The sequence below is a fragment of the Schistocerca piceifrons genome, chromosome 3 (genome assembly GCF_021461385.2).
Source record: "Schistocerca piceifrons isolate TAMUIC-IGC-003096 chromosome 3, iqSchPice1.1, whole genome shotgun sequence".
In the NCBI taxonomy this organism is placed as follows: Eukaryota; Metazoa; Arthropoda; class Insecta; order Orthoptera; family Acrididae; genus Schistocerca; species Schistocerca piceifrons.
This window is the reverse complement of record NC_060140.1, coordinates 571,843,848-571,867,918: the sequence shown is the minus strand read 5'-3', so window position 1 is coordinate 571,867,918 and position 24,071 is coordinate 571,843,848. Positions and strand designations below refer to the sequence as shown.

The following is a 24,071-nucleotide window of genomic DNA, read 5'->3' as shown; positions in this document are numbered from 1 at the left end:
TTATAAACAAATTAAAATATGAGCCCTGCATATAAGTAATAATATATAGTTGGAGAAGGCTCTAAAATACTGTGATGAATTTGTTTGCAAGATACAACGAATGTGTCACATAGAATCCTTTCAATTTGAAAAATCTGTTTTTTATCTCCTACCTTTTTCTGTTATACTAAAAACCTATAAGAAACTGAATCTATAAAATAATTTACATCTTTCAAAAGTATGGTGAAGGAAGTGCTATCCAAAATGAAAAAATGTTTTTGTGTTTAATGTTGTTTTGTAAATGCTGCAGTATTTAATTCCATAATGCTTCAATCTGTGCATAAATATTGAATATTCCACACAGTCAAATGGTTTTGTTTAAACAAAGATAATGCACACTATCTTCAACTTATCACTTAGCACTGTCTGTGGCTTACCACAAAATAATAAACTGTTTTTTCTGTTGATCCAAACTGACTACACAGGTAACTAAGTGGAGCATAAATGTGTGATGTACTGCTCTTCATTAGCCAACTTGACAGTTCATCATACTTGTATCAATCTGTACATTTCATTGATTAAACAGCTGATTCTTACTCCTTCTTGATTATTTCCTGTAGGTACATATGGCATAACTTGTAATGGTGCTCACCTGCTTTGTTTCTTCGTTTGTTCTCCTCGGTGTCAATGTACAGGCTGAAAAAATAGGGGGTGGAGGTGCAATACTGTCCACTTGAAATGATGTAGCTGACTGATGCACAGTTGCATTTCACAGTCTTTTACTTTCACTTTTCACAACCCCCATACATATTTAATATGCCCAGTTCACTATTTCTTAACTTTTGATAAGTCTCATTAATAGGTAGCAGGCAAACATCCACATACTGCTACAATAGTTTACTGTTGAACATCTACAAACAGTAAAAACCTAACCCCAAAGTTCACAGTTCTTGAAGAATATAAAGGTATGTGTGGAGCAGCCCCTGTCATTGTTTTTACACACGGCCTAATTGTTTAACACTTATTCAACAGTTAAGCTGAAGCATTGTTGCTGTTCTAACCAACACAGGCTTCTCATCTGAAACTCCGTCGCGGACTGACTGTCTCATGACCAAAAATCATGCCCTTATATGCTCACAATAATAGCTACTGAAACTATACATTCTTGAAGTTAAATTTACAGAAATTACAATTAAAACGTAACTCATTAAATTAACTGAATACATCAAAAAATTGGTTCTTTTTAACAGTTTCTTCTACTACAAGAGTTAGGCCGAATTATTTGTTTAAATGAAGAAATTAACAGATATAGTTATACGGACAATAGTTTTGAGAAAACTGATAATTACATTGCAATTAATTAAGGGCTGGCTTTGCTAACATGTTTTCGGAGAGTGCCCAATAGATACTTTAAGATTATTAGCAATTCGTCCTCCAAATGTTTACAATTAGTACAGAATTTATATTTGTTTATACATTAACAATAGAATTTAAGTTACGAAACAATCACAGATTTCACCCTATAATGAAATATACTAACTAAGAATAGTAAAAATAAATTAGAAAATCAATTACATACCTAAAACTAAGCACAAAATTAGGTCTGTTGTTATATTCTTTAAAACTGGGGGTCAAGCTTTCTCTTTTATGAAAATGCAGATTATATTCTCATATTTTAATGGAAATCAGTTAAAAATGAAAAAAAAAAAAAAAAAAAAAAACGAATTTAGGGAGGCAGATGGTAAAAGAAGTGGGGAAGTAAAAATATTCCAGCTTGCTTCATCACAAACTGTCATTGGCCACCAGCTTGTAAAACTTCAGCATAATAATAATAATAATAATAATAATTTTATTGTCATTCGGCCATTACAGCAATAGACAATGTCATATACATACTAAAATACAATTAATAGTTTGAAAGAAACAACAGGTTTCTTGTTAACATTATAGTATTATATTACAGTTGATATTTTCTCTTATGTCATAGAATGGGTGGAGGACTAGCCAGTCATGAATTGTTTGTTTGAATAGTTGTTCAGGTAATTCTTGAACAGATTGAGGAAGTTTATTAAATAATTTGTACCCCATGATTTCGTAGCTGTTGAGTGACTTTGACAACCTGTGGTAAGGAATATAGAGGCACCTATTCCTTCTTGTATTGTGGCTGTGTACATTGTCTCTGGTTTTTGTTTCTGGTAATTTCTTCTTCGTATAAATTAGAACATAGTATATGTACAAGTTTATAACAGTCATGATTTTCTGTTCACAGAACAATGGTTTACAGTGCGCCTTATATGCAGAACCAGTAATTATCCTAATAGCTTTTTTTTGCAGTATTAATATGTCATGTACACAGCTAGAGTTCCCCCACAAAATAATTCCATATGTTATTATACTCTGAAAGAATGAAAAATAGGATGTTCTAACATATTTTTCAGGAACACAATCCATAAGTCGCCTTAACAGGTAAATAACTCTAGACAATTTACCACTAATATATTGTACATGTTGACCCCAAGATAATTTATCATCAATGTATACCCCCAAAAATTTGACATAACTTGGATCGTCTGACAGAAGCTTGTCTCTAAGACTACAGACCATCTGCTGTGTTTTGTTTTCATTCAGCAGGAATCCATTTGCCTTGAACCAATAGGATGCTTGGTCAATTGTCTTTGCTGCACAAGTTTTAAGGCTATTGAAATCCTCACTAGCATGAAGAAATGTTGTATCATCTGCATACAACACAGTGGTGGACTTGATAAATGACGGCAGATCATTTATCATTATCAGGAACAAAAAGGGGCCCAGCACAGATCCCTGCGGAACACCTACCTTGACTTGCTCTATACTCGACATTTCTCTCCCTACACAAACAACTTGCTTACGATTCTGAAGATATGATTTTATTAATTTAAGGCTGTTATGTCTAATGCCATAGAATTCCAGTTTTTCTAGGAGTGGCTTATGCTTTACACAGTCAAAAGCTTTGCTTAGATCACAAAATGTGAGTTGAGCATAGCCCTTATCCTCAAACACTTGATGTAAGTATTTGACTACAAAGTCTATAGCATCCACAGTAGACAACTTTTTCCTAAAACCATACTGAGATTCACTAATTATTCCTAATTTTTCAAAGTAGACAGATAGCTGTTGGTAAATTACACATTCCAGTATTTTAGAAAAAGCTGGGACTATGGAGATTGGTCTGTAACTGCAAGGTGAGTCCATATCTCCCTTTTTATATATTGGAATTATCCTAGCCACTTTGAGTTCTTCGGGAAAATATCCTTCAGATATGCATTTATTTATACAGAATGTTAAGGGGTACACAATATAGTCTATTACTTTCTTTAGTAAATTACAGGATATGTCGTATATATCTACACTGTCTGAAGATTTCATCCGTTTTACAATGCTTAGGACATAACTAGGTGAGACCTCGGAGAACATAAACGTACCTGTGTCTGTTGGCGTTCTGCAAACATTTTTAGAAAGTAACTCTGATGAATTGATATCAGGTTTGATTATAGTATTTCCTACATTTTCAACAGATTTAATAAAGAAATCATTGAATTTTTGGGGACTTATATTAATTTTTTTGCTTCTTACATCTTTAGCAACACCATTTATTAATTTCCATGCAGCTTTGCACTTATTTGTAGAATTACCAATGGTATTGAAATTATGTGCTTTTTTGGCTTCCACGATGGCTTTTTTATACTCATTCCTGCATTTTATATAGGCTAATCTGGCATGTTCTGTTTTCTGATTGCTACATATATTGTGCAACACCATAACTTGGTTTTTCATACTTGATAATTGTTTAGTGAACCATGAATTTTGTCTGTTTGTAGCCCTGTTTGTAAAGCCTTTGTCAGTTAATTTGCATTTCTTTATGGGGATATTGTCATTAAATCGTGTCAGAAATGTTTTAAAAAATCTCTCAAATAATAGTTTCCCTGACAAATCAGCACTAAGACTATAACTTGTGTCACCATGACATTGGTTGAACCAGTCTCTCTCAGCAAGGGACTTACAGAGCTGAACAATTTTGTCATCTGTGACAGACCTGGTGATTATAACTTTTGGGACAGGCTTAGGAATATTACTATTATCAATACGGAACCTACTTGTATAGTTTAAAGATACAGAGTCATGATCTGAAAATGGAAACGTTGTGACAGCACATGATTCTTCTGTAGTTTTAAAGTTGACAAAAATATTATCAAGACATGCTTTATCTCTTGTGGGCCTGTTATTGATTGAGTGCAAATTGCACTGTCTTAAAAGGTTTTTCAACTCAGTCACAGTACATTTATGTGTTGTTATATCAAAATCTGCATTCAGATCTCCACCAATTGCTATGTCATAATGCAACCATCTGGTCCCTCTTAGTACATCTAACAGCATGTCCAATTTTTCTAGAAATACATCGATGATACCCTTAGGTGACCTGTAAAGGGATACTATTACTAACTTAAGACTGTCCATAACTATACCAGTGGCTTCAAAGTTCTGTTCCTCACATAGATAATCTAGGTCCAACTTAACAATGGAGCAGCTGAATGACTGATTAATATATATTGCCACACCACCTCTTATATGCAGTTTTCTACAGTAACTATTTGCTACATTATAGTTATCAAGTTTGACAACTGTAAGTACACTCTCACTAACCCAATGTTCACTCAGACAGAAAATATCAAATTTGTTATCTAGTCCAAAACTGTTTACAATAAATTCTTTATCTATTAGTCCTTGAACATTCAGATAGCAAATTTTAAGATCATAATTGTTGTTTATTTTAGATTGAACGTTTTGGTGAGGTGTTGTGAAATTTGTTACACTACTTATCTCCTGGGCTGCTTCATCCTGCTGCCTTCCACTAAAAAATCATTTAGACGGACAGGAGGTGCTGTTTTCCGTCTACACGTAACACTTGATGCTGCTTCTCCTGCTGCAATTCTCATTTCTCCTTTTAGAGGCACTATAGTTACTGTTGCTGGTGAAACTTCTGCTGTTGATGCTACTGTTACTTCCTTTTCCACTGCTGCTACTGATAATGCCACTGGTGACTGTGACGCTTTACATGTTTGCACAGTTGTAATTTTTTCATCATAGGGTGTATCTGCAGATGTTTCTTCCTCATATGCTGTTGGTGCACTTTTCTTTTCTGTTGTCATTGGCAGAAAACCTGTTGCAGGTAGTGCTATTTTTACATAGGCACCCACTCCTGCTGTCTTTATCACCTGGAGAATTTCTTTCGCCAGCACTTTCTTGCCTAGGTTGTTTCTGTGCAGTCCATGTCTAGTAAAATGATACTTGTCCATACCAATAAAGTATTGATATAACTTATTAACTATTAACAGAAAATGGGTATTGAAATACCCTGGATGACACTAATAAATTGCTAACAGGTTGGCGAGCACTCATATTATGCTCTAATATTACTTTCAAAGCAGACAATCCTTATCATTGTCACAGTCATTTTCATCAGCCGCTTGACATCCACTATTGGATGATGGCCACCTCCAGACTTATTGCTCATTGATCAACCTTCCACTTTTGAATGGGTTTCATCCCTCGCCATTATAAACCAAAACTGGCAAAACGTAGTGATAATGAACTTTAAGTTTTAGACTCACCAGAAGCTTAGTTTTGAGAACTGTTCAGTTTACTAAAAGCACTAAAGGCCAGTTTAACTTTTCTGCTTATTTCTTTTCCTATCCATCCCACTGTTGTCTTCAGCTACCATAACTAAAGGAACTCATCAGCTAGTTCTATGATTTTGTAGTTAATTTTTACAATTTTCTTTTAGAAGTGAAGTTATATATTAATTTAGTCGTTTTGTAATTGATTTTCTGTCCTAATTTCAAACTCTATTAATTATTATAAGTCTATTAATCAATGATAGAAATTAATTTACGAATTTATCTGCACTAAAGGAAAACTGTATAATGTTATCAAGAAAATCAAGGTAAAAAAGCAGTGGTGGTTTAGGGCAGGTATTCCTTCTACATTTCCCCAGTTTAAGAATCTAAAAACATACCCCAGGACTGCTGAGAACAGTTTTGATGATGCAGAATTTTCTTTTCCTTAATACCACCTCACATTTCCAAACGATTTTGCATAATGCATGTTCCTATTATGTTAGAGTGAAACTCTCATTTTTCATTAATAGTCGCCACATTACATTTGAGATTTCTTTACATTTGCCTCCTTCATGCCTCCAGCATCTTTTGCTGGTTGCCACAATATTTCTTTCTTTTCCCTAGCATTTACACCATCTAGTACAGGGTTCTTTTCTTTCTTTATTTTTTTCTTAGAATTTGACAAATTTTATTTTATTATTGACATTGTGGGTGGATGCCCTTCCTGTTGCCAAATCCATCAAGGTTACATAATGGAGGGAAGACATATGTACCATATATCTGTGAATCATGTAAACTTTCTTTTGTATGTTATTATAAGAGGGTCGTTCAATAAGTAATGCCCCACATTTTTTTTTCTCAGAACATATTTGTTCTTAAAAGTCAGAATTCAGTGGCAATATAGATCACCATGTCTTGTCCATGTCCTATTTTTCTATATAGTCTCGTCACATTCTATGGCTGTACACCAACGTTGTGAAAGAGGATGTATTCCCTGCTGGTAAAAGCTCTTGTCCTGTAGGCATAGACACGTTTTCATTGCATGACTGACACACTTGTCATCTTCAAAAGACAGAAAGGCCTCTCCTTCAGTCACAAAATGCTCCAACAATTCAGATGAAATGGACTTTCTTTGATTTGTGGTCCACTGTGAGCATTCATGGAATCCATCGTGAGCACCTCTTTGAATATCCAAGAGTCTCAATCATTGCAGACGCACTTCCAATGCTGACCAACAACTGTAGAGCCAATTGTCGAGTTGTGATGCGCCAGTCGGCATCCACATGATTCAGCATATCTGGAGCAGTGGCTGTGACAGGATGTCCTGAGTGTGGCTGATCATGGAGCTCTGTTTCTGCATGTCCTGAGGCTGTAACTTTCTTTACCCATTGCCCAACTGTACCCAACTGTACTCATATCAATTGCAGCATTGCCATACACTGCAAACAAACATTTAATTTATGATGTTCACCACAATTTCCTTTTCTGCACATAAGAATTCAATAACAGCATGCTGCTTGTAATGTGAGTCGTATGTAGATGCCATTTTGATGCTGTACTATGGTTCTGCCATCTGCCAGAATGATTCGAAACTTCACCAGCACACAGAACAAACAATGCGAAGCACCAACAAGGATGTTTGTCTATGTATATTAATGGCTTATTTAAAAAATGTAGGGCATTACTAATCAAATGACCCTCATATTTTAACTGTTTATTACTGTAGTCATCTACATTTCCCACACGTAACCTCAGACTTTAATAATTGCAATTCCAAAGAAAGCAGGTGCTGACAGATGTGAAAATTACCATACTATTGGCTTAATAGGTCATGGTTGCAAAATACTAACACGAATTCTTTATAGGAGAATGGAAAAACTGGAAGACCCAGATCTTGGAGAAGATCAGTTTGGATTCTGGAGAAATATAGGAACATGTGAGGCAATACTGACCCTCTGAGTTGTCTTAGAAGGCAGGTTAAGGAAAGACAAACTGACATTTATAGCATTTGTATACCAGACAGCAGTAATAAGAGTCAAAGGGCATGAAAGGGAAGCAGTGATTGAGAAGGGAGTGAGACAAGGTTGTAGCCTATCCCCAAGGTTATTCAATCTGTACATTGATGAAGCAGTAAAAGAAACCAAAGAAAAATTTGGAGTAGGAGTTAAAGTTCAGGGAGAAGAAATGAAAACTTTAAAGTTTTCCGATAACATTGTAATCCTGTCAGAGACAGAGAAGGATTTGGAAGAGCAGTTGAATGGAATGTACATAGCCTTGAAAGAGGATATGAGATGAAAACTGACAAAAGCAAAACAAAGATAATGGAATGTAGTCATATTAAATCAGGTGATGTTAAGCAAATGAGATCAGGAAACAAGGCACTTAAAGTAGTATATGAGTTTTGCTATTTAGACAGCAAAATAATTGATGATGGCCAAAGCAGGGGGTATAACATTAGACTGGCAATGGCAAGAAAGGAATTTCTGAAGAAGAGAAATTTGTTAACCTCAAATATAGATCTAAATGTTCATATTTCTTTTCTGAAAGTATTTATAAGAAGTGAAATGTGGGTGATAAGCAGTTTAGACTAAAGGGAACAGAAGATTTTGAAATGTGGTGCTGCAGATGAATGTTGACTATTAGATGGGTAGAGCATGTAAATAATGATGCTACTGAATAGGACTGGGGAGACAAAAAGATTTGTGGCACAAGTTGACAAAACAAAGGACTCAGTTGACAGGACACATTCTCAGACATGAAGGGATCACAAATTTAGTATTGGAGGGAAGTGGGGGGAGGGGGGGGGGGGGGAATTGTAGAGGGAAACCAAGAGATGAATACAGTAAGCAGATTCAGTAGGATGTAGGCTGCAATAGCTGTTCAGAGATGAAGAGGCTCACACAGGATAGAGTAGCATGGAGAGCTGCATTAAACCAGTCTTTGGACTGAAGACTACAAGAAGAACAACATAATTGTATCCTATGAGGTGAAATTTGGGACCAGATCAGCATTTGCCTAAACAAGCATGGGAAACCACCTAAAAGCCACACACAGGCTGCCCAGTGTACCCACAAACAGTTATAATCCGCTGCATGGATTAAGTCCAGGTCTGGCTCATCTCCATGATTCACAACCTATCTCATTGAATGTTACGCTATATGAGCAGGTCTGTTGGTTACCACAATACCTTTGTGAAATAATCACACCTTTCAGTTGTTGAACTTGCTGCTTAATTTAGTCTTGTAGAGCTTCCCATTTGTAGATAAATTATCATAATCTGCATTTCTGATTTCTTGTCTGATGAATTTCATTCTCTTTTGCTCTGCATCTTTCTTTACTCAGTATCTCACTAGCATATAATGATTTGAAATTTAAAACTGATTTAGGACAATCACATTCTGTGCAATTTCATTAGCAACTGATAAAATGTAGGCAATCTGACATTTAGTTGGCTCCTGTTGAGATTATTTTCTATTTCTTTTGTTGCGGACAATTTTTTTTAAAGTTCTCACCTTTTGCTCTTTATGTTGAATTTTACTAAGTCTTAACGCTGACTTATCTGTAATGTATACTGTGAGGTGGGGTCTCTGGGACCCCTGTTGTAACTGAGATTTAATGTGCAAATCATTTGGATTTTTTTTAATTTAAGTTATTTAATATTTATTTTTAAATTATTTAAGTGTTGTTTAAATAATCCTTGTTGACATTATTGCACTAAATAAAGCCTGCAGTACTTTACTTTTTATCATACTGAAATAACATGTTTGTGCAGTTTTTTACACATTACATAAACAAACTGTGAATTTTACTTTCTGAAAAAATGTAGTATCTTTGTAGCAAGTAAATTTTAAAATAAAACTAAATTTCAGGTTTTGAACACACACACAAAAATTGCCCCCATATACATATTTCTTTATCACCATTTGGGAGAATTTTATTTTATTGGAGAAACAGAAAGTTCCCCATCACAATTTTCCTGAAGTTCTTCCTCTAAATAATCCTCCACTAGCAGAACTGTGATTACTGGCTATTGTATTAGGTTGGTGCATAAGTTCCTAACATTTTTCCATAAGTTTAATAAACACAACAGATACAGATAACAGAGACTTTAGTCATGAATAATATATTCTCCTTCACTATTTACTACAGTCTGCAATTCTGGGGTAACTTTTTGATTCCACTACGGTAGAAATCATGTGGTTTTGAGGTGAATAACTCATCGAGCCATGTTTGGAGCACATTTTCATCTAGAAAGAAAATTCCTTCAAGGTTGTTTTACAGAGAGTTGAAAAGCTGCAAACCTGAAGGTGCAAAAATCAGGCGAACAAAGTGGGTGTGGAATGAATTCTCTAACCCCACTCCTGCATAGTGTTTTCTGTCAGTGTAGCAGAATGCAGATGGGAAATATTGTGAAGTAGCATCTCTTCACGCAACTTCTTGGTCATCGGTCTTGGATTGTGTCTGCAAGACATCCCAGCTGTTGACAATAAATGTCACTACTAATGGTCACACATAAGGAGAGCAATTCGTAATAAACCACAACAGTGGTCCACCAGATGCATAACATTATCTTTTGTGGATGCACACAGATCTTTGCATGGGGAGTTGCTGCTTTGTTTTGGTTGAATCATTTCTTTCTTTTTCTTATGCTAGCATAAAGACACCATTTATCATGACCATTAATGATACAGGATAGGAATTGTCAGTGTTGTTCTTAGTAATGAGTAAGCAGAGATGTACACATGGCCACCTAATGATTTTTGTGATTTTGGTTCAGAGCATGCAATTCACATACACCAAATTTTTTAACCTTCCCCATCATATCCAAATGTCACATGATGATAGAATGACTACAGTTTGGCAGTACTTGAGTACAATGATGTGTATCATTTGAGTACTGCATTTAAATGATATTCATCAAATCTCGAAGGTCTTCCTGAATGTGAACGGTCACTAATGTCAAAACAATCCTTAAAATGAGAAAACCATTTTCTTGCCATGCTCTGTCCAATGGTATTACCCTCATACATGGCAAAAATGTTTCTGCCTGCCTCTGCTGCTGTCACCCCTCTATTGAACTCAAACAGAAGCATATGTTGGAAATCTTCTGATTTCTCCACTTGGCACTCCATTTTCTAATATCCACAGCTCCACTCACCATTTCCAAATGACAAAATGACAAACTATAACTCAAATAGCAACAATGAATTACAAATAAGAAAGACAATTGATAAGTAAACCCACACTAAGCAGAATACTAATATGCAAAACAAAAATGGTTCGAATTTATGCACCAACCTAATAAAATCTTCATCTTGTCCAATATCACTAATATCTTTCTGCATTCACAGACCAATAATTTTATCAAACTTAGGATTGTTAAAATTGAAATGTTCCTGCAGACACATTTCATATTATACTGAGCAAAACAGGTATGTAGTTCAAAAGGCTACGTCTAGGAAACCCAAAAACATGTCAACAACAGACAGAGAAGGCAATAATGCAACTGACAGTACAGTATTGTAGGATTGGTTATTTAAGGGAAAAAGGAGGTGGAGGGTTATAGAATCATTCCACCAGAACTGATCTTGGAGAGTGAGTTCAAAAATTTTCACACTTTGTGAGAGACCACCCTTTGTGAGTTAATGGTTAATGTACAACCTCAGTTCTTTCTACAATCACACCTTAAGTTTCCCATTGGCAACTCACTTTTTAATGTTTGTCTCACTTTTGTATTAATATCCCCTGTATCACACTGTAGTGGTATTTTCTATCATTTATGTTTTGTAACTGTTTGTAGAGATCCTCATTACAAAATCGGCACATTTGGTGCAAAAACCTGAACATCTTTTGTTCATGATGAATATAAGTCTTCCTTTCTGCAAGACCCCCATAATGCTGTAAATCTTTTTTTATTTACAATTAAGCCTGCACCTGAATTATATCCTCTGATATTCTCCTTTGTAGTAAAACAAATATCATTCTTATTTGATTTAATCTTCATTATCACTGCCCTTCTGCTAAATATCCCATGTGATGTCATTTAACACCTCTTCCTGCTCCACTGACTCGTTTTCAATTCCTAAAGTTCATCTACTAATTTTTATTTAGGGGCACTTAGTTGAACTAGTTGGGTTTTCAGCTCCTTTTATTGTTTATCCAGCCCAAATTTCATGTTGCTAAGATTTGGGGAAAGCAATGGCTGGGTGTTTTCCATGGCCTAAAGCCACCTATGGGCTACCTCATACCACTACTCCCCATATTTTTTCAAATGGGCTGGAATACCAAAAGATCAGTGTCCAAAGAACTCACACACATGGCCAGCAACAACCCTACCTGCAGTACAGTAGCCAGCCAGTATCCAGTGAGTTTGACAGGGTACATGAACATTGCTACACTTTGACAGAGCTATGTTAACATCAATCAATCCAGGCCTCCTGCCAGTTTCAAATGTCAGTTTCTCTAAATTTTCTCAATAGTGTACGTTGGAAAGAATGTTGCCTTCACTCCAAGGATTTCCATTTCATTTTCTGAAGCACCTCTGTAACTCATGCATGTTGTAACAAATCTAGCAGCTTTTCTCTGAATTGCTTGAATTTCTTCCTTAAATCTGACCTGGTGGGGATGCCAAACACTCAAACAGAACTAAAAAATGTGTCACACAAGTGTCTTATACTGTTTCTTTTACGGATGAGCCACATTTTCCTAAAATTCTCCCAATAAACCGAAGTTGACCATTTGCCTTCCTTACTACAGTTCTAATGTGTTTATTTAATTTCATATCGCTTTACAACGTGTCATGAAATGAAATGATCATATGGCATTTTTAGCCGGGATACACCATCTAGTATAGTTGGTCATCTGGTGCAAGTCTTTTTATTTGACACCGCTTCAGCAACTTGCACATCAATGATGATGAAATGGTTATGAGAACAATGTGACACGCAGTCCTCAGGTGGATTAAATCTCCAACCCGACCAGGAATTGAACCTGGGCCTCCTGCATGGCAGTCAGTTGCCTTTACCACCCAGCTACAGATGTGGATGCTTTGCAACATTATGCCTAGTTATTTAATTGGCATGGCTATGTCAAGAGCACATCACTAATGCTGTACTTGAACATTATGCGATTGTTTTCCCTACTCATCTGCAGTAACTTCCAATTTTCTACATTTAGAGCTAGCTGCGATTCATCACACCAACTAGAAATTTTGTCTAAGTCATTGTGTATTCTCCTACAGCCACTCAATTTCAACACCTTCACATGCACACAGCATCATCAGCAAAAAACCACAGATTACTGCCCACCCTGCCTGCCAGATCATTTATGTATAAAGAGAATAATTGCAGTCTTATCACACTTCTCCGGGCACTCCTGGTGATTCTCTTGTCTCTAATGAACACTCATTGTCGAAGACAACTTACTGGCTTTCTGTTATGTAAGAGGTCCTTGAAGCACTCACATATCTGGGAACTAATTATGTATGCTTGTACCTTCATTAACAATCTGCAGTGGAGCACCATGTCAAACACTTTTTGGAACTCTAGGAATATTGTACCTGCCTGTTTCCCTTCATCTATAGTTTACAGGTTATCATGTGAGAAAAGGACAAGTTGACTTTTGTATGAGTGAAGCTTTCTAAAACCATGCTGATTTGTGGACAGAACTTATCTGTCTCAAGGAAATTTATTATATTCAAACTGAGAGTACATTCAAGAATTCTGCAGCAAACTGATGTTAACAATATTGGTCTGTAATTACGCAGGTTCATTCTTTTACCCTTTAAATATGCAGCAGTGACCTGCACTTCTTTCCAGTTGCTTGGGACATTGTACTGACCAAGAGATTTGTGATAAATGCAAGCTAAAAAGGGGGCAGTGCCATTGAGTACTCTTTAACCCAATCATAATTTCATCTTGACTTGGTGACTTATTTGTTTTAAACTCTTTCAGTTGTTTCTTTATGCCAGGGATGCCTGTTATTATGTCCTCCATGTGGGAATCTGGATGATGGACAAACAATGGTATGCTTATGATTTTCATGTATGAACAATTTCTTAAATGTGAAATTTGAAACTTCAGATTTCCTTTTGCTATCTTCTTCTACCACACCAGACTGGTCAACAAGAAGTGGGCAGAAGCATTTGACCCAATTAGCAACTTTACTTAGGACCAGAATTTTCTCAGTCTCTCAGCAAGATCTTTTGCTAAGGTGGTAGTTACACACCGATCTTATAGATGCACAAACCTCTACAAACTTTTTCCTGTCATCATTTGTGTATTCTCTTTTAAATCAGGAGTGCAACAGTTTTTGCTTCCCCATCATTTTCAGAATTTTGCCATTCACCCTTGGTGGGTCTTTTCTGTCCTTAATCAACTTATTCAGCACATACTTCTCTAGAGCACAATTTACAATCCATTTAAACTTTGCTTATAATCATTCCCATCACGCTGGAACCAAATGATGTCTATTCATTGTCTAAGTGGGATGTTAACAACTGCCTATCTGGTCATTCCCCCATCTTTCTTTATTTGTTTATTAACTTTCGTAACCATCATGACTATGACATCAGGTCCACTAACCCTGTTTCTCTGCTGACACCATCAATAAGGTCAGGTCTGTTTGCAGCTACAAGGTTTAAAATATTTCCATTGTGTATGAGCTGGTGAACTAGCTGCTCAAGACAAGTTTTGGAAAATATATTCAAAAACACATGTTCAATAGTACTTCAGGGGTCTGTCTGTCCATACCCCCTGCATTGAATTCATAGAGATCCCAATCTGTAGTTGGTAGCTTAAAGTCATCAACTAATATTGCATAATCTGTGTACTTCCACAAGTCAGTATGCCGAATTTTACTTTCAAATCCATTGAAAGCTGCATGTATGACTCTCCTAACATTAATTTTGGCTTTCTTTGGTTTTTGTTTGTCTGTGAGGCTTTGGCTGTATTTAAACTTTTGGCTTTCTTTGGTTTTTGTTTGTCTGTGAGGCTTTGGCTGTATTTAAATTTGCAGTGATGCTCTTCCTGCTTAGGGAGCAGATTCATAAAACAGCTGTCAAACCACAGTTTGCCTTTTCCATCCCTCACAACTTTGCTCAGCACACTAAAGCATTTTGTATAATGCTATTAAACTTTGTCCATTGATACTCAATGTTGTTAGTGCTGGATATGAAATTTTCAAACTGAAGACTCAAGTAATCTGAAATATGTTTCTTATCAATCTTGCTCAGCAGAAAAATCTTCCTACCTTTCTTTGTTCCTGTTTACAGCCATTTTCAATGATGCTGTAACAGCCTCCACTGTTTTACGCTGAGTTGAAAAGTTAAGGTCTGTTTGCCACCAGCAGCTCTACAATATTACCTGCAGATGTTGGTTCTCTGATGAATTGCACAACAAAATTCTTTGATAAGGCATTAGAAAAATTTCACATGATTCCCTGTCCCTACTACCTACCCTAATCACCACCTAATACCACAAAATGACCAGGAAATTTATGCAAAATATTCTCCAAGTTTCCCCTCAAATGTTACACCACTAATGTTCCTGAGATGGGGGTTGGAGGAATCTAAAAAAGTATCTGATGACAACATTTGACCCAACTTTAACATTTGTAATAATCCAAATTAATCTGTACTAATCTCACTAGAAATTATCATATTTTAATGGCTATAAACACATCTATATCATAAACATTCAAATTATCTTAGTGATATACCTACCTATTGGAGTTTGGAATTCTTATAATGAGTTCAACTCTACCTGGAAGCAGGATGCATTTTATTGGATCTGTGGGGGGGACTTCTCTATCCTAAACACCCACATGTGCATGCCACACTTACTCCACTACCCTACTAGGCACTTCCCATGCATAGTGCACATCTGATCTACTCTCCCCTCAATAGAGGAGGCCACAAGACCTGCATTCAACATAATCATATAATCATCTGAGACACTGTTTTAAGCCTTCCACTTAGCTCAAAATGATAGTTCTGGTTCCATTCCACAGGTAAGCCTAGTTGTCTTCACTAAAGCAGCCAGACACCTGCAGGAACTGAGAATGGCCTTTGAACCCAGGTTGCAAGCATCACTCATGTCTACATTAGGCACAGTTTGCAGTTATGTACACCCACTGTGCTAAATCACTGCTGACAGAGTCTCCTCCACATTTCAGATTAGACCCCCCTGTAGGAAACAGAGTAGACACTGGCCTTCTTTACTGACCAGCCTGCTGTTTCCCTTGAGGACTTCCTAATATTGTAGCTCCTAATGACATGCAGTCCCACCCTCTGCACTTATCTGGACCACTCAGGAAGATTGGCTGCAGTCCCAATGTGCAAAGCATCCCATGCTGTTCAGATGTACTTCCAGCAGTAGGCAATACCTCAAACATATTTTTAAGACATGTGGGGGGCAACTGGGCAGCTGGTACCCATGCTTGCTTTCCACCCCAACATACATGATCTCACCACTGTTCACCAATCAGGGTCAGGTAAGTGTTGTCCAGCCAGGAAGTGCAAATTGGAGGGTGCAGTGGCATCAGGGACTCCAGGTATCATTATAGGCTCCAGCTGTACAAAAGCATTCATATCAGGTGCCCAATGCCACCACAGCCCAGGGTAGCTGCTTGACACCTGTCTACTGTGGCCAAAACAGCTTTCAGCTGTTTACAGACAGTGAACAGTTCCCCCAGTATCTGTGTCCCACCTTGAAGACATGTGGTGGCCTTCCATTCATTTGTTACATGCATAAACAGATAACAAGACTTCAAACAGTTTCATATTCTTAATTACTAAATCATTATGTAGTTTTAAGATTGTGACCACTTTCATCAGCCAAGCAGACACAGTGTTACACATCCCTCTACCACAAATGATACGTAAATCCAAAGTAACCAGTGAAAATATTATTTGTCGATGTCCTGATGTCTTCTCAGGTGACTGCAGTAGCTATACAAAAAGTAAATTTATTGTAGCATTTGTCTTTTCTTTTTCTTCCAAACATGAGTGGTGAAAAATAAAAGCTACATTGAGTGGCAAATGCACTGAATAAAATCATCAAATGAAACCCAAAATTGATTATTGTAGCACAAAGAATTTATCTAAGATGTTTAACATTTCAGACAATTGGTCCACTTGATTTTGAATCATTTGTTATCCTATTGGGATATAAAACGGTAGAGTTGGATCCAGAAACTGTACTAATTGATGCTCTCTCAAGATGGGACTATGACAATTCTGGCTTGATTTCTGAAGAAAGGTACAGTAACAGTAACAATAACAACAACTTTCAGAATAATATTTAGGTATTTGTTGTCACATTTGAAATAAGAACTGTCCTATGTACACAAAAAAAAGAAAATAATTCTGTGATTATGTATGTTGGGCATCACATATGACCAGTTTCATCTTTTCTTATAGGATAAAACATGATCTAGTCACATGGGGTGACAGATTTACTCCTGAAGAGGTGAGCTTTTCTCACTTTATTTTTCATCTATTTATTTAATCTTAATTCTTATTTGGTATAATTATAAGTTTTATACCCATGAGTTTAGTTACAAATTTGTCTTGCTAATTTTTTTACTCTTAATTTTGGCAAATGTTTTTTGATGAAATATACTTCAGAACATAAAAAATTAATTATGTGGAATTTATTGTGTTTCCTTTATAAGAAGTCCTCATTTCCCTCGAGCAAAGGAACTATTTATAGAAAGAAAAACAGTTTTGTGAGTTCAGCTATGATTAGGCATGGAAAGTATCTTTTATGACAAACCTGTATACTTTAGTGTAGTTATAAACCAGTTATTGTATAATTTTTGCATTGACAAAGGGCAAGAATCATTGTGTACTACAGCAGAGAAAGTGCTCTCATGATTACTGTCATGGTTTTATTCAAATCAGCTGACTTTAAACACAAAAACACCTAACTTTATACAGTACGGAAGTAAGTATCAACAGGATAATATGTGCATAATGCCAGAAAACAAACAAATAGAAAAGATGTGTACTACAAAGTTTCTGGGAATGTAGATTGATCAACATTTTAACTGGAACGAACATGTGCATGTTACTCAGAAACTCAGTTCAGCATGTTTTGCTTCGAGAATAATATCCAAGGTATGTAGCCCAGAATGCACTAGAGCTATGTACTTTGGTTATTTCCAGTCAGTTGCAAACTATGGCATAAGTTTTTGGGAAAAAACCAAGTCAAGACCAAAAGAAATTTTTATTATGCAAAGAGCTATCCATATAATGACTCATGCACACCACAAACACACGTAGACCCTTATTTAAACAGCTAAAGATGCTAACATTACCATCTACATATATTTTAAAATTCCTGGAAATGATCACAAAAATCACTGTAATCTTCAAATCAACTCTAGCTACCATAATCACAATACAAGGCATGGTAAAGACTTCCACATTAGCTATGTAGCAAAATCCAGAAGTTAGAGCCATGTGAGCACTTAGGAATGCACTTCCATACTAAGTTAAAGAGCTGAAAGGCAAAAGTAAATTCAAGCATGAAGTAAAAAAATACCTGACATGTCCTGGCAGATTAAAAATGTGTGGCGGACCGAGACTTGAACTCGGGACCTTTGCCTTTCACAGGCAAGTGCTCTACCATCTGAGCTATCCAGGCACAGCTCACGACCCGCCCTCACAGCTTCAATTCTGCCAGTACCTTGTCTTCTACCTTCCAAACTTCACAGAAGCTCTTCTGCGAACCTTGCAGAACTAGCACTCCTGGAAGAAAGGAAATTGCGGAGACATGGCTTAGCCACAGACTGGGGGATGTTTCCAGAATGATATTTTCACTCTGCAGTGGAGTGTACACTGATATGAAACTTCCTGGCAGATTAAAAGTGTGTGGCGGTCTGAGACTCGAACTCAAGACCTTGCCCACAAAAGGTAAAGATCTCGAGTCTCAGCCATGCAGTTTTAATTGGCCAGGAAGTTTCATATCAGTGCACACTCCACTGAGAGTGAAAATATCCTGGAAACATCCCCCAGGCTGTGGCTAAGTCACATCTCCACAATATCCTTTCTTCCAGGAGTGCTAGTTCTGCAAGGTTCGCGGAAGAGCTTCTGTGAAGATGAAGTACTGACAGAATTGAAGCTGTGAGGATGGGATGTGAGTCGTGTTGGGTAGCTCAGATGGTAGAGCACTTGCCACGAAAGGCAAAGGTCCCGAGTTTGATCTCAGTCCGCCACGCAGTTTTAATCTGCCAGGAAGTTTCATATCGGCGCACACTCTGCTGCAGAGTGAAAATATCATTCTAAAAAAATACCTGATGGATAAATGCTTCTACAGTGTCAATGAATATCTGTATCAGATAATAAGTTGAAGCCTTTACATGCTTTCAATAATTTAAATGAATTTAAATTTATTTTCAAATTATGAAATACTTATAGAAATTCTGTTAAATGCTCTCAGAACATGTTGTGTATAAGGCACAGTTAATGCCCTATACATGTTTTGCATGAGTATGTGTTTTGTCTGTGCACTAAGTGTTTGTTCTCTATTTATATACTATGGGTATATAATCTGCTTTTTTTGGTTATTATGTTATGCATTGTTGTCATGTGTTACATGTAAACATTCTAATGATGAATCACATGTGAGATCTTTTGGATGATGAATAAAATAAATAAATAAATGATGGCAGCGTTTTGAAGAGTTGTATTATGGGCTTACTAAGCACTACATCCTGAATACAAAAGCACTGACACTGTAGCAACTGTCTTGATTTTTAGGTAGTAGTCTAACTACAGAAAACCCAGGATGCACTAACTCAGACAGTTATATCTAACATATAATGCTCTTTTGTATACACATACTGAAAACAAGTTAGCTTGACAATGTGAGAGAATAATTATATACAGCTCATTTAGTCTCTCAACACTTATCATGGCACACACCACACATCCTTCTAGATGACTTAGTACTGTGACCCTATTGCAATACCTCTGTTACATCTCCATCGCTTTCCTTTTGCCTGTCTGAAAAACTTAGTAGCATCCCACTACGATGAGTAAGATGTTGAGATTAGAAAAAATGTGAAGCTTTAATATTATAATCTATTAATCTTACTTGTAAGATTTTCCATTTGAAAGCATTATATTGTTAACATATAATTTGACAGAGGTGGTTTAGTTGTTGTCAATTCTGTATTAAACCCTACTTTAAGTTCTTTTAGTAACTTTTAATTGTGTAGTATGCATTACAAGGTCTGATCAAAAAGTTCTGGAACATTTGCAATTTTGCGTCAGTGGTGTGTTGGAACAAAATGCACATGCCTGTATTTAGAGTGTAACTGCCAGAAGTTTCATTGTTGTATGTCTGTTAGTTATTATTCAGAGCTGTATTGAGTACAACATTGTGTTGCACAGTTTGCAAATGGCAGAGTTACAGGAGTGAGTTTGCATTAAATTTTACGTGTAACTCCAGAAAACCTTTACAGAGACACACCAAATGATACAGGAAGCCTACAGTGATGAGTGCTTAAGCCACACTTGGTGTTATGAGTGGTTCACATGGTTTAATAGTAGCCAGGCGGAAGTTAAAGATGACCCTCACTCAGGACGCCCGTTGACGTCTACCGACGACACTCATATCAGGAAAGTCAACAAAATTGTGCATGCGAATTTAAGATTGACTGTCCAAGAGATTGTAGAAGAGTATAACATTTCAGTTGGATCATGTCAGGAAATCCTGACACAGTATCTTGAAGTGCATCTTGTTGCCACGAAGTCTGCCCCGTGGCTCATGAGTCAATACCAGAAAGACCTTCACCTTGCAATCTACGAAGAGCTTTTGGATTGTGCAAATGAGAATGAGATGTTCCTTAATATAATCACAACTGGTGATGAGTTGTGGATCTATGGTTATGATGTTGAGACCAAGGTTCAATCTTCACAGGGGGCAGGAACAGTTCTCCAAGACAAGAAAAAGCTCATCAAAGGCATGCTGTTAGTTTTTCTGCCTTTGAAGGATTATTTCATCACGAATTCTTGCTACAGGGATAAACTGTTAATTGACTGTACTATTGGAATGTTTTGTGATGCCTGTGAGAAAATGTGTGAAGAAAACAGCCTGAAATGTAGCGATAAAATTCATGGCTCTTGCATCACAATAACACATCTGCATATTTGTCTCTGTTGATGTGTGACTACTGCACAAAAAATGAAATCATTGTGCTGTCTCATCCTCCATACTCTCCAGACCTGGTCCTATGGAATTCTTTTTATTTCCAAAATTGAAGGCCCTGTTGAAAGGACAAAGATTTGCAACAATAGATGAGATAAAAGAAAATTCACAGATGGTGCTTCGTGCGATTGAGGAGGAGGCATGCTGAGACTGCTTCTGGAAGGGGAAATGGTGTTGGGAGCAGTGTATCAATTGTGGAGAAGAGTACTTCAAAGGAGACCATGCACACTAAGTAAAAGTTAACTTCAGAAAAATTTTGTGGAAAAAGCTCCAGAATATTTGAACAGACCTTGTATTTAAGAGGACTGCTTTGAGTGCATTTCAAATAAATGTACTTTAGCTATCTTTTGCATCTACTTGGATAAATTATTACACAATTTTAACTCATACGAGAAAACACTGTTCAGAGATTTTAATTTTTTTTCCCTATGCTAACTGCAAATTCAAAATACTACTTTTTCCGTGATTATGCATAATTATTGCTGATATAATTATTAATGTTTTTTTGTAATGTGCACAACAGACACATAGGTAAACCTACTTGGCACACTGAGGACACCCAATTCTTTTAAATATTTCCTTACAGTGAGCCCAGCTACTACTTTTAATTATTTATTATTTTTATGGCCATTTTCTGCAGTTTGTAAATCGTGTCCATGTTTTGTGCATTTAATTCCCAGAAAAGAATACAATAGCTAATAATTACGAATGAGTGTACATGTGAATAATACGTCACCCAAGGTACTGGCTGTTAGATACTAATGATACAATCCTACTGGTATAACATGTTGATGGCATTCTCTTTGCTGGTATCTTGACATGTTCATTTGATTTCATCTGAAAATCAATATTCATTCCTAAAAACTTTGTTTCTGCTACAGTCTGTAGATTCATCATTTATATTTAGAGCGGCAGAATTGTTTTCCTTCTTTAAGTGAATTTTACAGCTGTTGTTTTCTTTATGTTCAGTGTTAATTTATTACATGCTGCCCAATTGTAAACATCCTTTACAGTTTCATTTGCCTTCTCAACTAGGAGTTCTGTTGTTTCATCAGTGACTGTAATGTTGCCGTTATCAGCAAAGACAATTCTTTCTCCATGCCTTACACTGTCTGTTAAGTCATTTATGAATTAAGAGCAGAATTGGCCCTAATACACTACCCAAAGGAACAAGTTAGTATGTTTTGCATCTGATAGTTGTTTCGCTAAAAATTTAGCGTCATCTGATGTGTAGGCTATTTCTACTTTTTGCAATCTATTTTCCAGATATGACTGGAGCCACTCATTAGCTATTCCTTTTATATATAGTGCTTCTAGTATATTTAGTAATACTTTGTGGCTAACATTGCAAAAGCCCGGACAGGTCTGGAAATAAGCCTATAACACAGTCATCACTGTCAACAGCTTGAGGTAACACTTTTGCAAGCACATTTATGTCTGATACTGTTCTTCTGCCACCTTGGAAGCCAAATTGTAATCTGATAAGAAGATTGTATTTATTCATGTAACTCATTAGTCTGTCTTTCATAACTGATTCTGCATCTACATCTACATCTATACTCCACAAACCATCTCACAGTGTGAGGTAGAGCATATTTCTAGTACCACTATTTTACCACCTTTCCTGGTTCCACTTCAAAATGGCATGTGGGAACAATGGTTTTCTGTAAACCTCTGTATGAGCTCTAATTTATTTTATTTCCTTGTCGTGGTCATTAATTACATGTATGTGGGAAGAAATAATGTGTTACCTGACTTTTCTCTCAAATGTATGCTCTTAGAATTTCATCAGTGAACCTCTCCATTGTGCACAATGACTCTCTTGTAGTGTCTGCCACTGGAGTTTGTTGAGCATCTCTGAAAATGATAAAATGCACCTCTCTTTTTTGGAATATTTCTCTCTCTCTCTCTCTCTCTCTCTCTCTCTCTATCTCTTTCTATCTATCTATCTATCTCCTACTAATCTTAACATGGTAAGGTTCTCAGACTGATGAACATCAATCAAGAAACAGTTGAACAAGTGTTTTATAATCTACTTTTTCATGAGTGAATTACATTTTCTTGAGATTCTTCTAATGAATCTCAGTAACAGTAGTTAAAATTTTCAGTGATTTGCCACCAACAGTTTTATTCAAACAGTGGTGAATTTCTACACCTATTTATGAACAATATGTTACATTAAGGGTTAACTTCAAGTACTCACACCAGTGTCTGATCCTTGCAGGTCTTCCTGCAATTCACTCTGCACTCTGGTGTTCTGGCATTGTTTCCTGTTGATAACTGCATTGATAGCAGAAACATCCTCATGGAGTTTTCAATATAGGTCTACAACTCTCTTCATCTCTCCTACTACTCTTTTGGAAAATGGTAATCACTCTTGTAATTTTCCAGTCGCCAAGTTCCCTTTGTCAGTCCAGTGACCTATGCTAACTACTGTAGAAGGGGAGTAAATTCTTTTGCATAATCTCTTCAGAATCTCATAGGTATCTCATGTGGCCTTTCAAATACTAAATAATTTCTGTTGATTTTTTATTCTGACAACTCTTATCTCAATCATTCATGCAATGATTGAAAAATGAAACTGTATTACAGTCTTCTGTGGAGAAATAGTTTCAGAAAACCAAATTCAGCATTTAACCCTTTGCCCTTGTTGTCTTAAATTTCAGTGATATGTGGTTACTGAGTGACTGAGCAGATGATTTCAATCCACTTACTGACAAAAACTTGAGATTTTTATTCAGATCAGCTGATGAAATTTTGCATTTGAATTCATTGAGTGGTTCTTGCCTAGCTCTCCTTATGCTCACTTTGGCTTCTTGCAGCCCCTGTTGTTTGTCATCTAGGCTTTGACTTGGGCTAAATTTATTATGAATCTCTTTGCTTTAGTAGCAAATTTCTGACAGTTCCTGATCTACCTTGAGTCTTTCCCATCCTTCATAACCCGGTCTAATGTGTATTAAATAACACTTTTGAATTTTATCCTTTTGTGTCCTGCATAGTCATCCTCAAAGCTGAATATTTGTAGTTGACTATCAGTTACTCTGCAATTTGTATACTGTAACTCTTTCTAAGAAAAAAACGTTTCCTGCCTTTCTTAATATTCCTTGCAACACCTATAGTCATTGATGTTGTAACAGCATTATGAGCACTGATGCTCTCCTCTACCTTAACTGATTCAAAATGTTCGGGTCTATCTACTTTACTATTCGACTATCCCAGAACC

General features: G+C 36.4%; 1 protein-coding gene across 1 annotated transcript in view; it reads left to right on the top strand.

The window, feature by feature from the left end:
• The window catches only part of LOC124789440 (myosin regulatory light polypeptide 9-like), a 117,118-nt gene that overhangs the window by 86,838 nt on the left and 6,209 nt on the right, over positions 1-24,071 (top strand). Inside the window, exons 4-5 of the mRNA XM_047256790.1 lie at positions 16,755-16,891; positions 17,053-17,101. Coding sequence (XP_047112746.1) covers positions 16,755-16,891; positions 17,053-17,101 — 186 coding nt within the window. The remainder of the gene's footprint in view (positions 1-16,754; positions 16,892-17,052; positions 17,102-24,071) is intronic.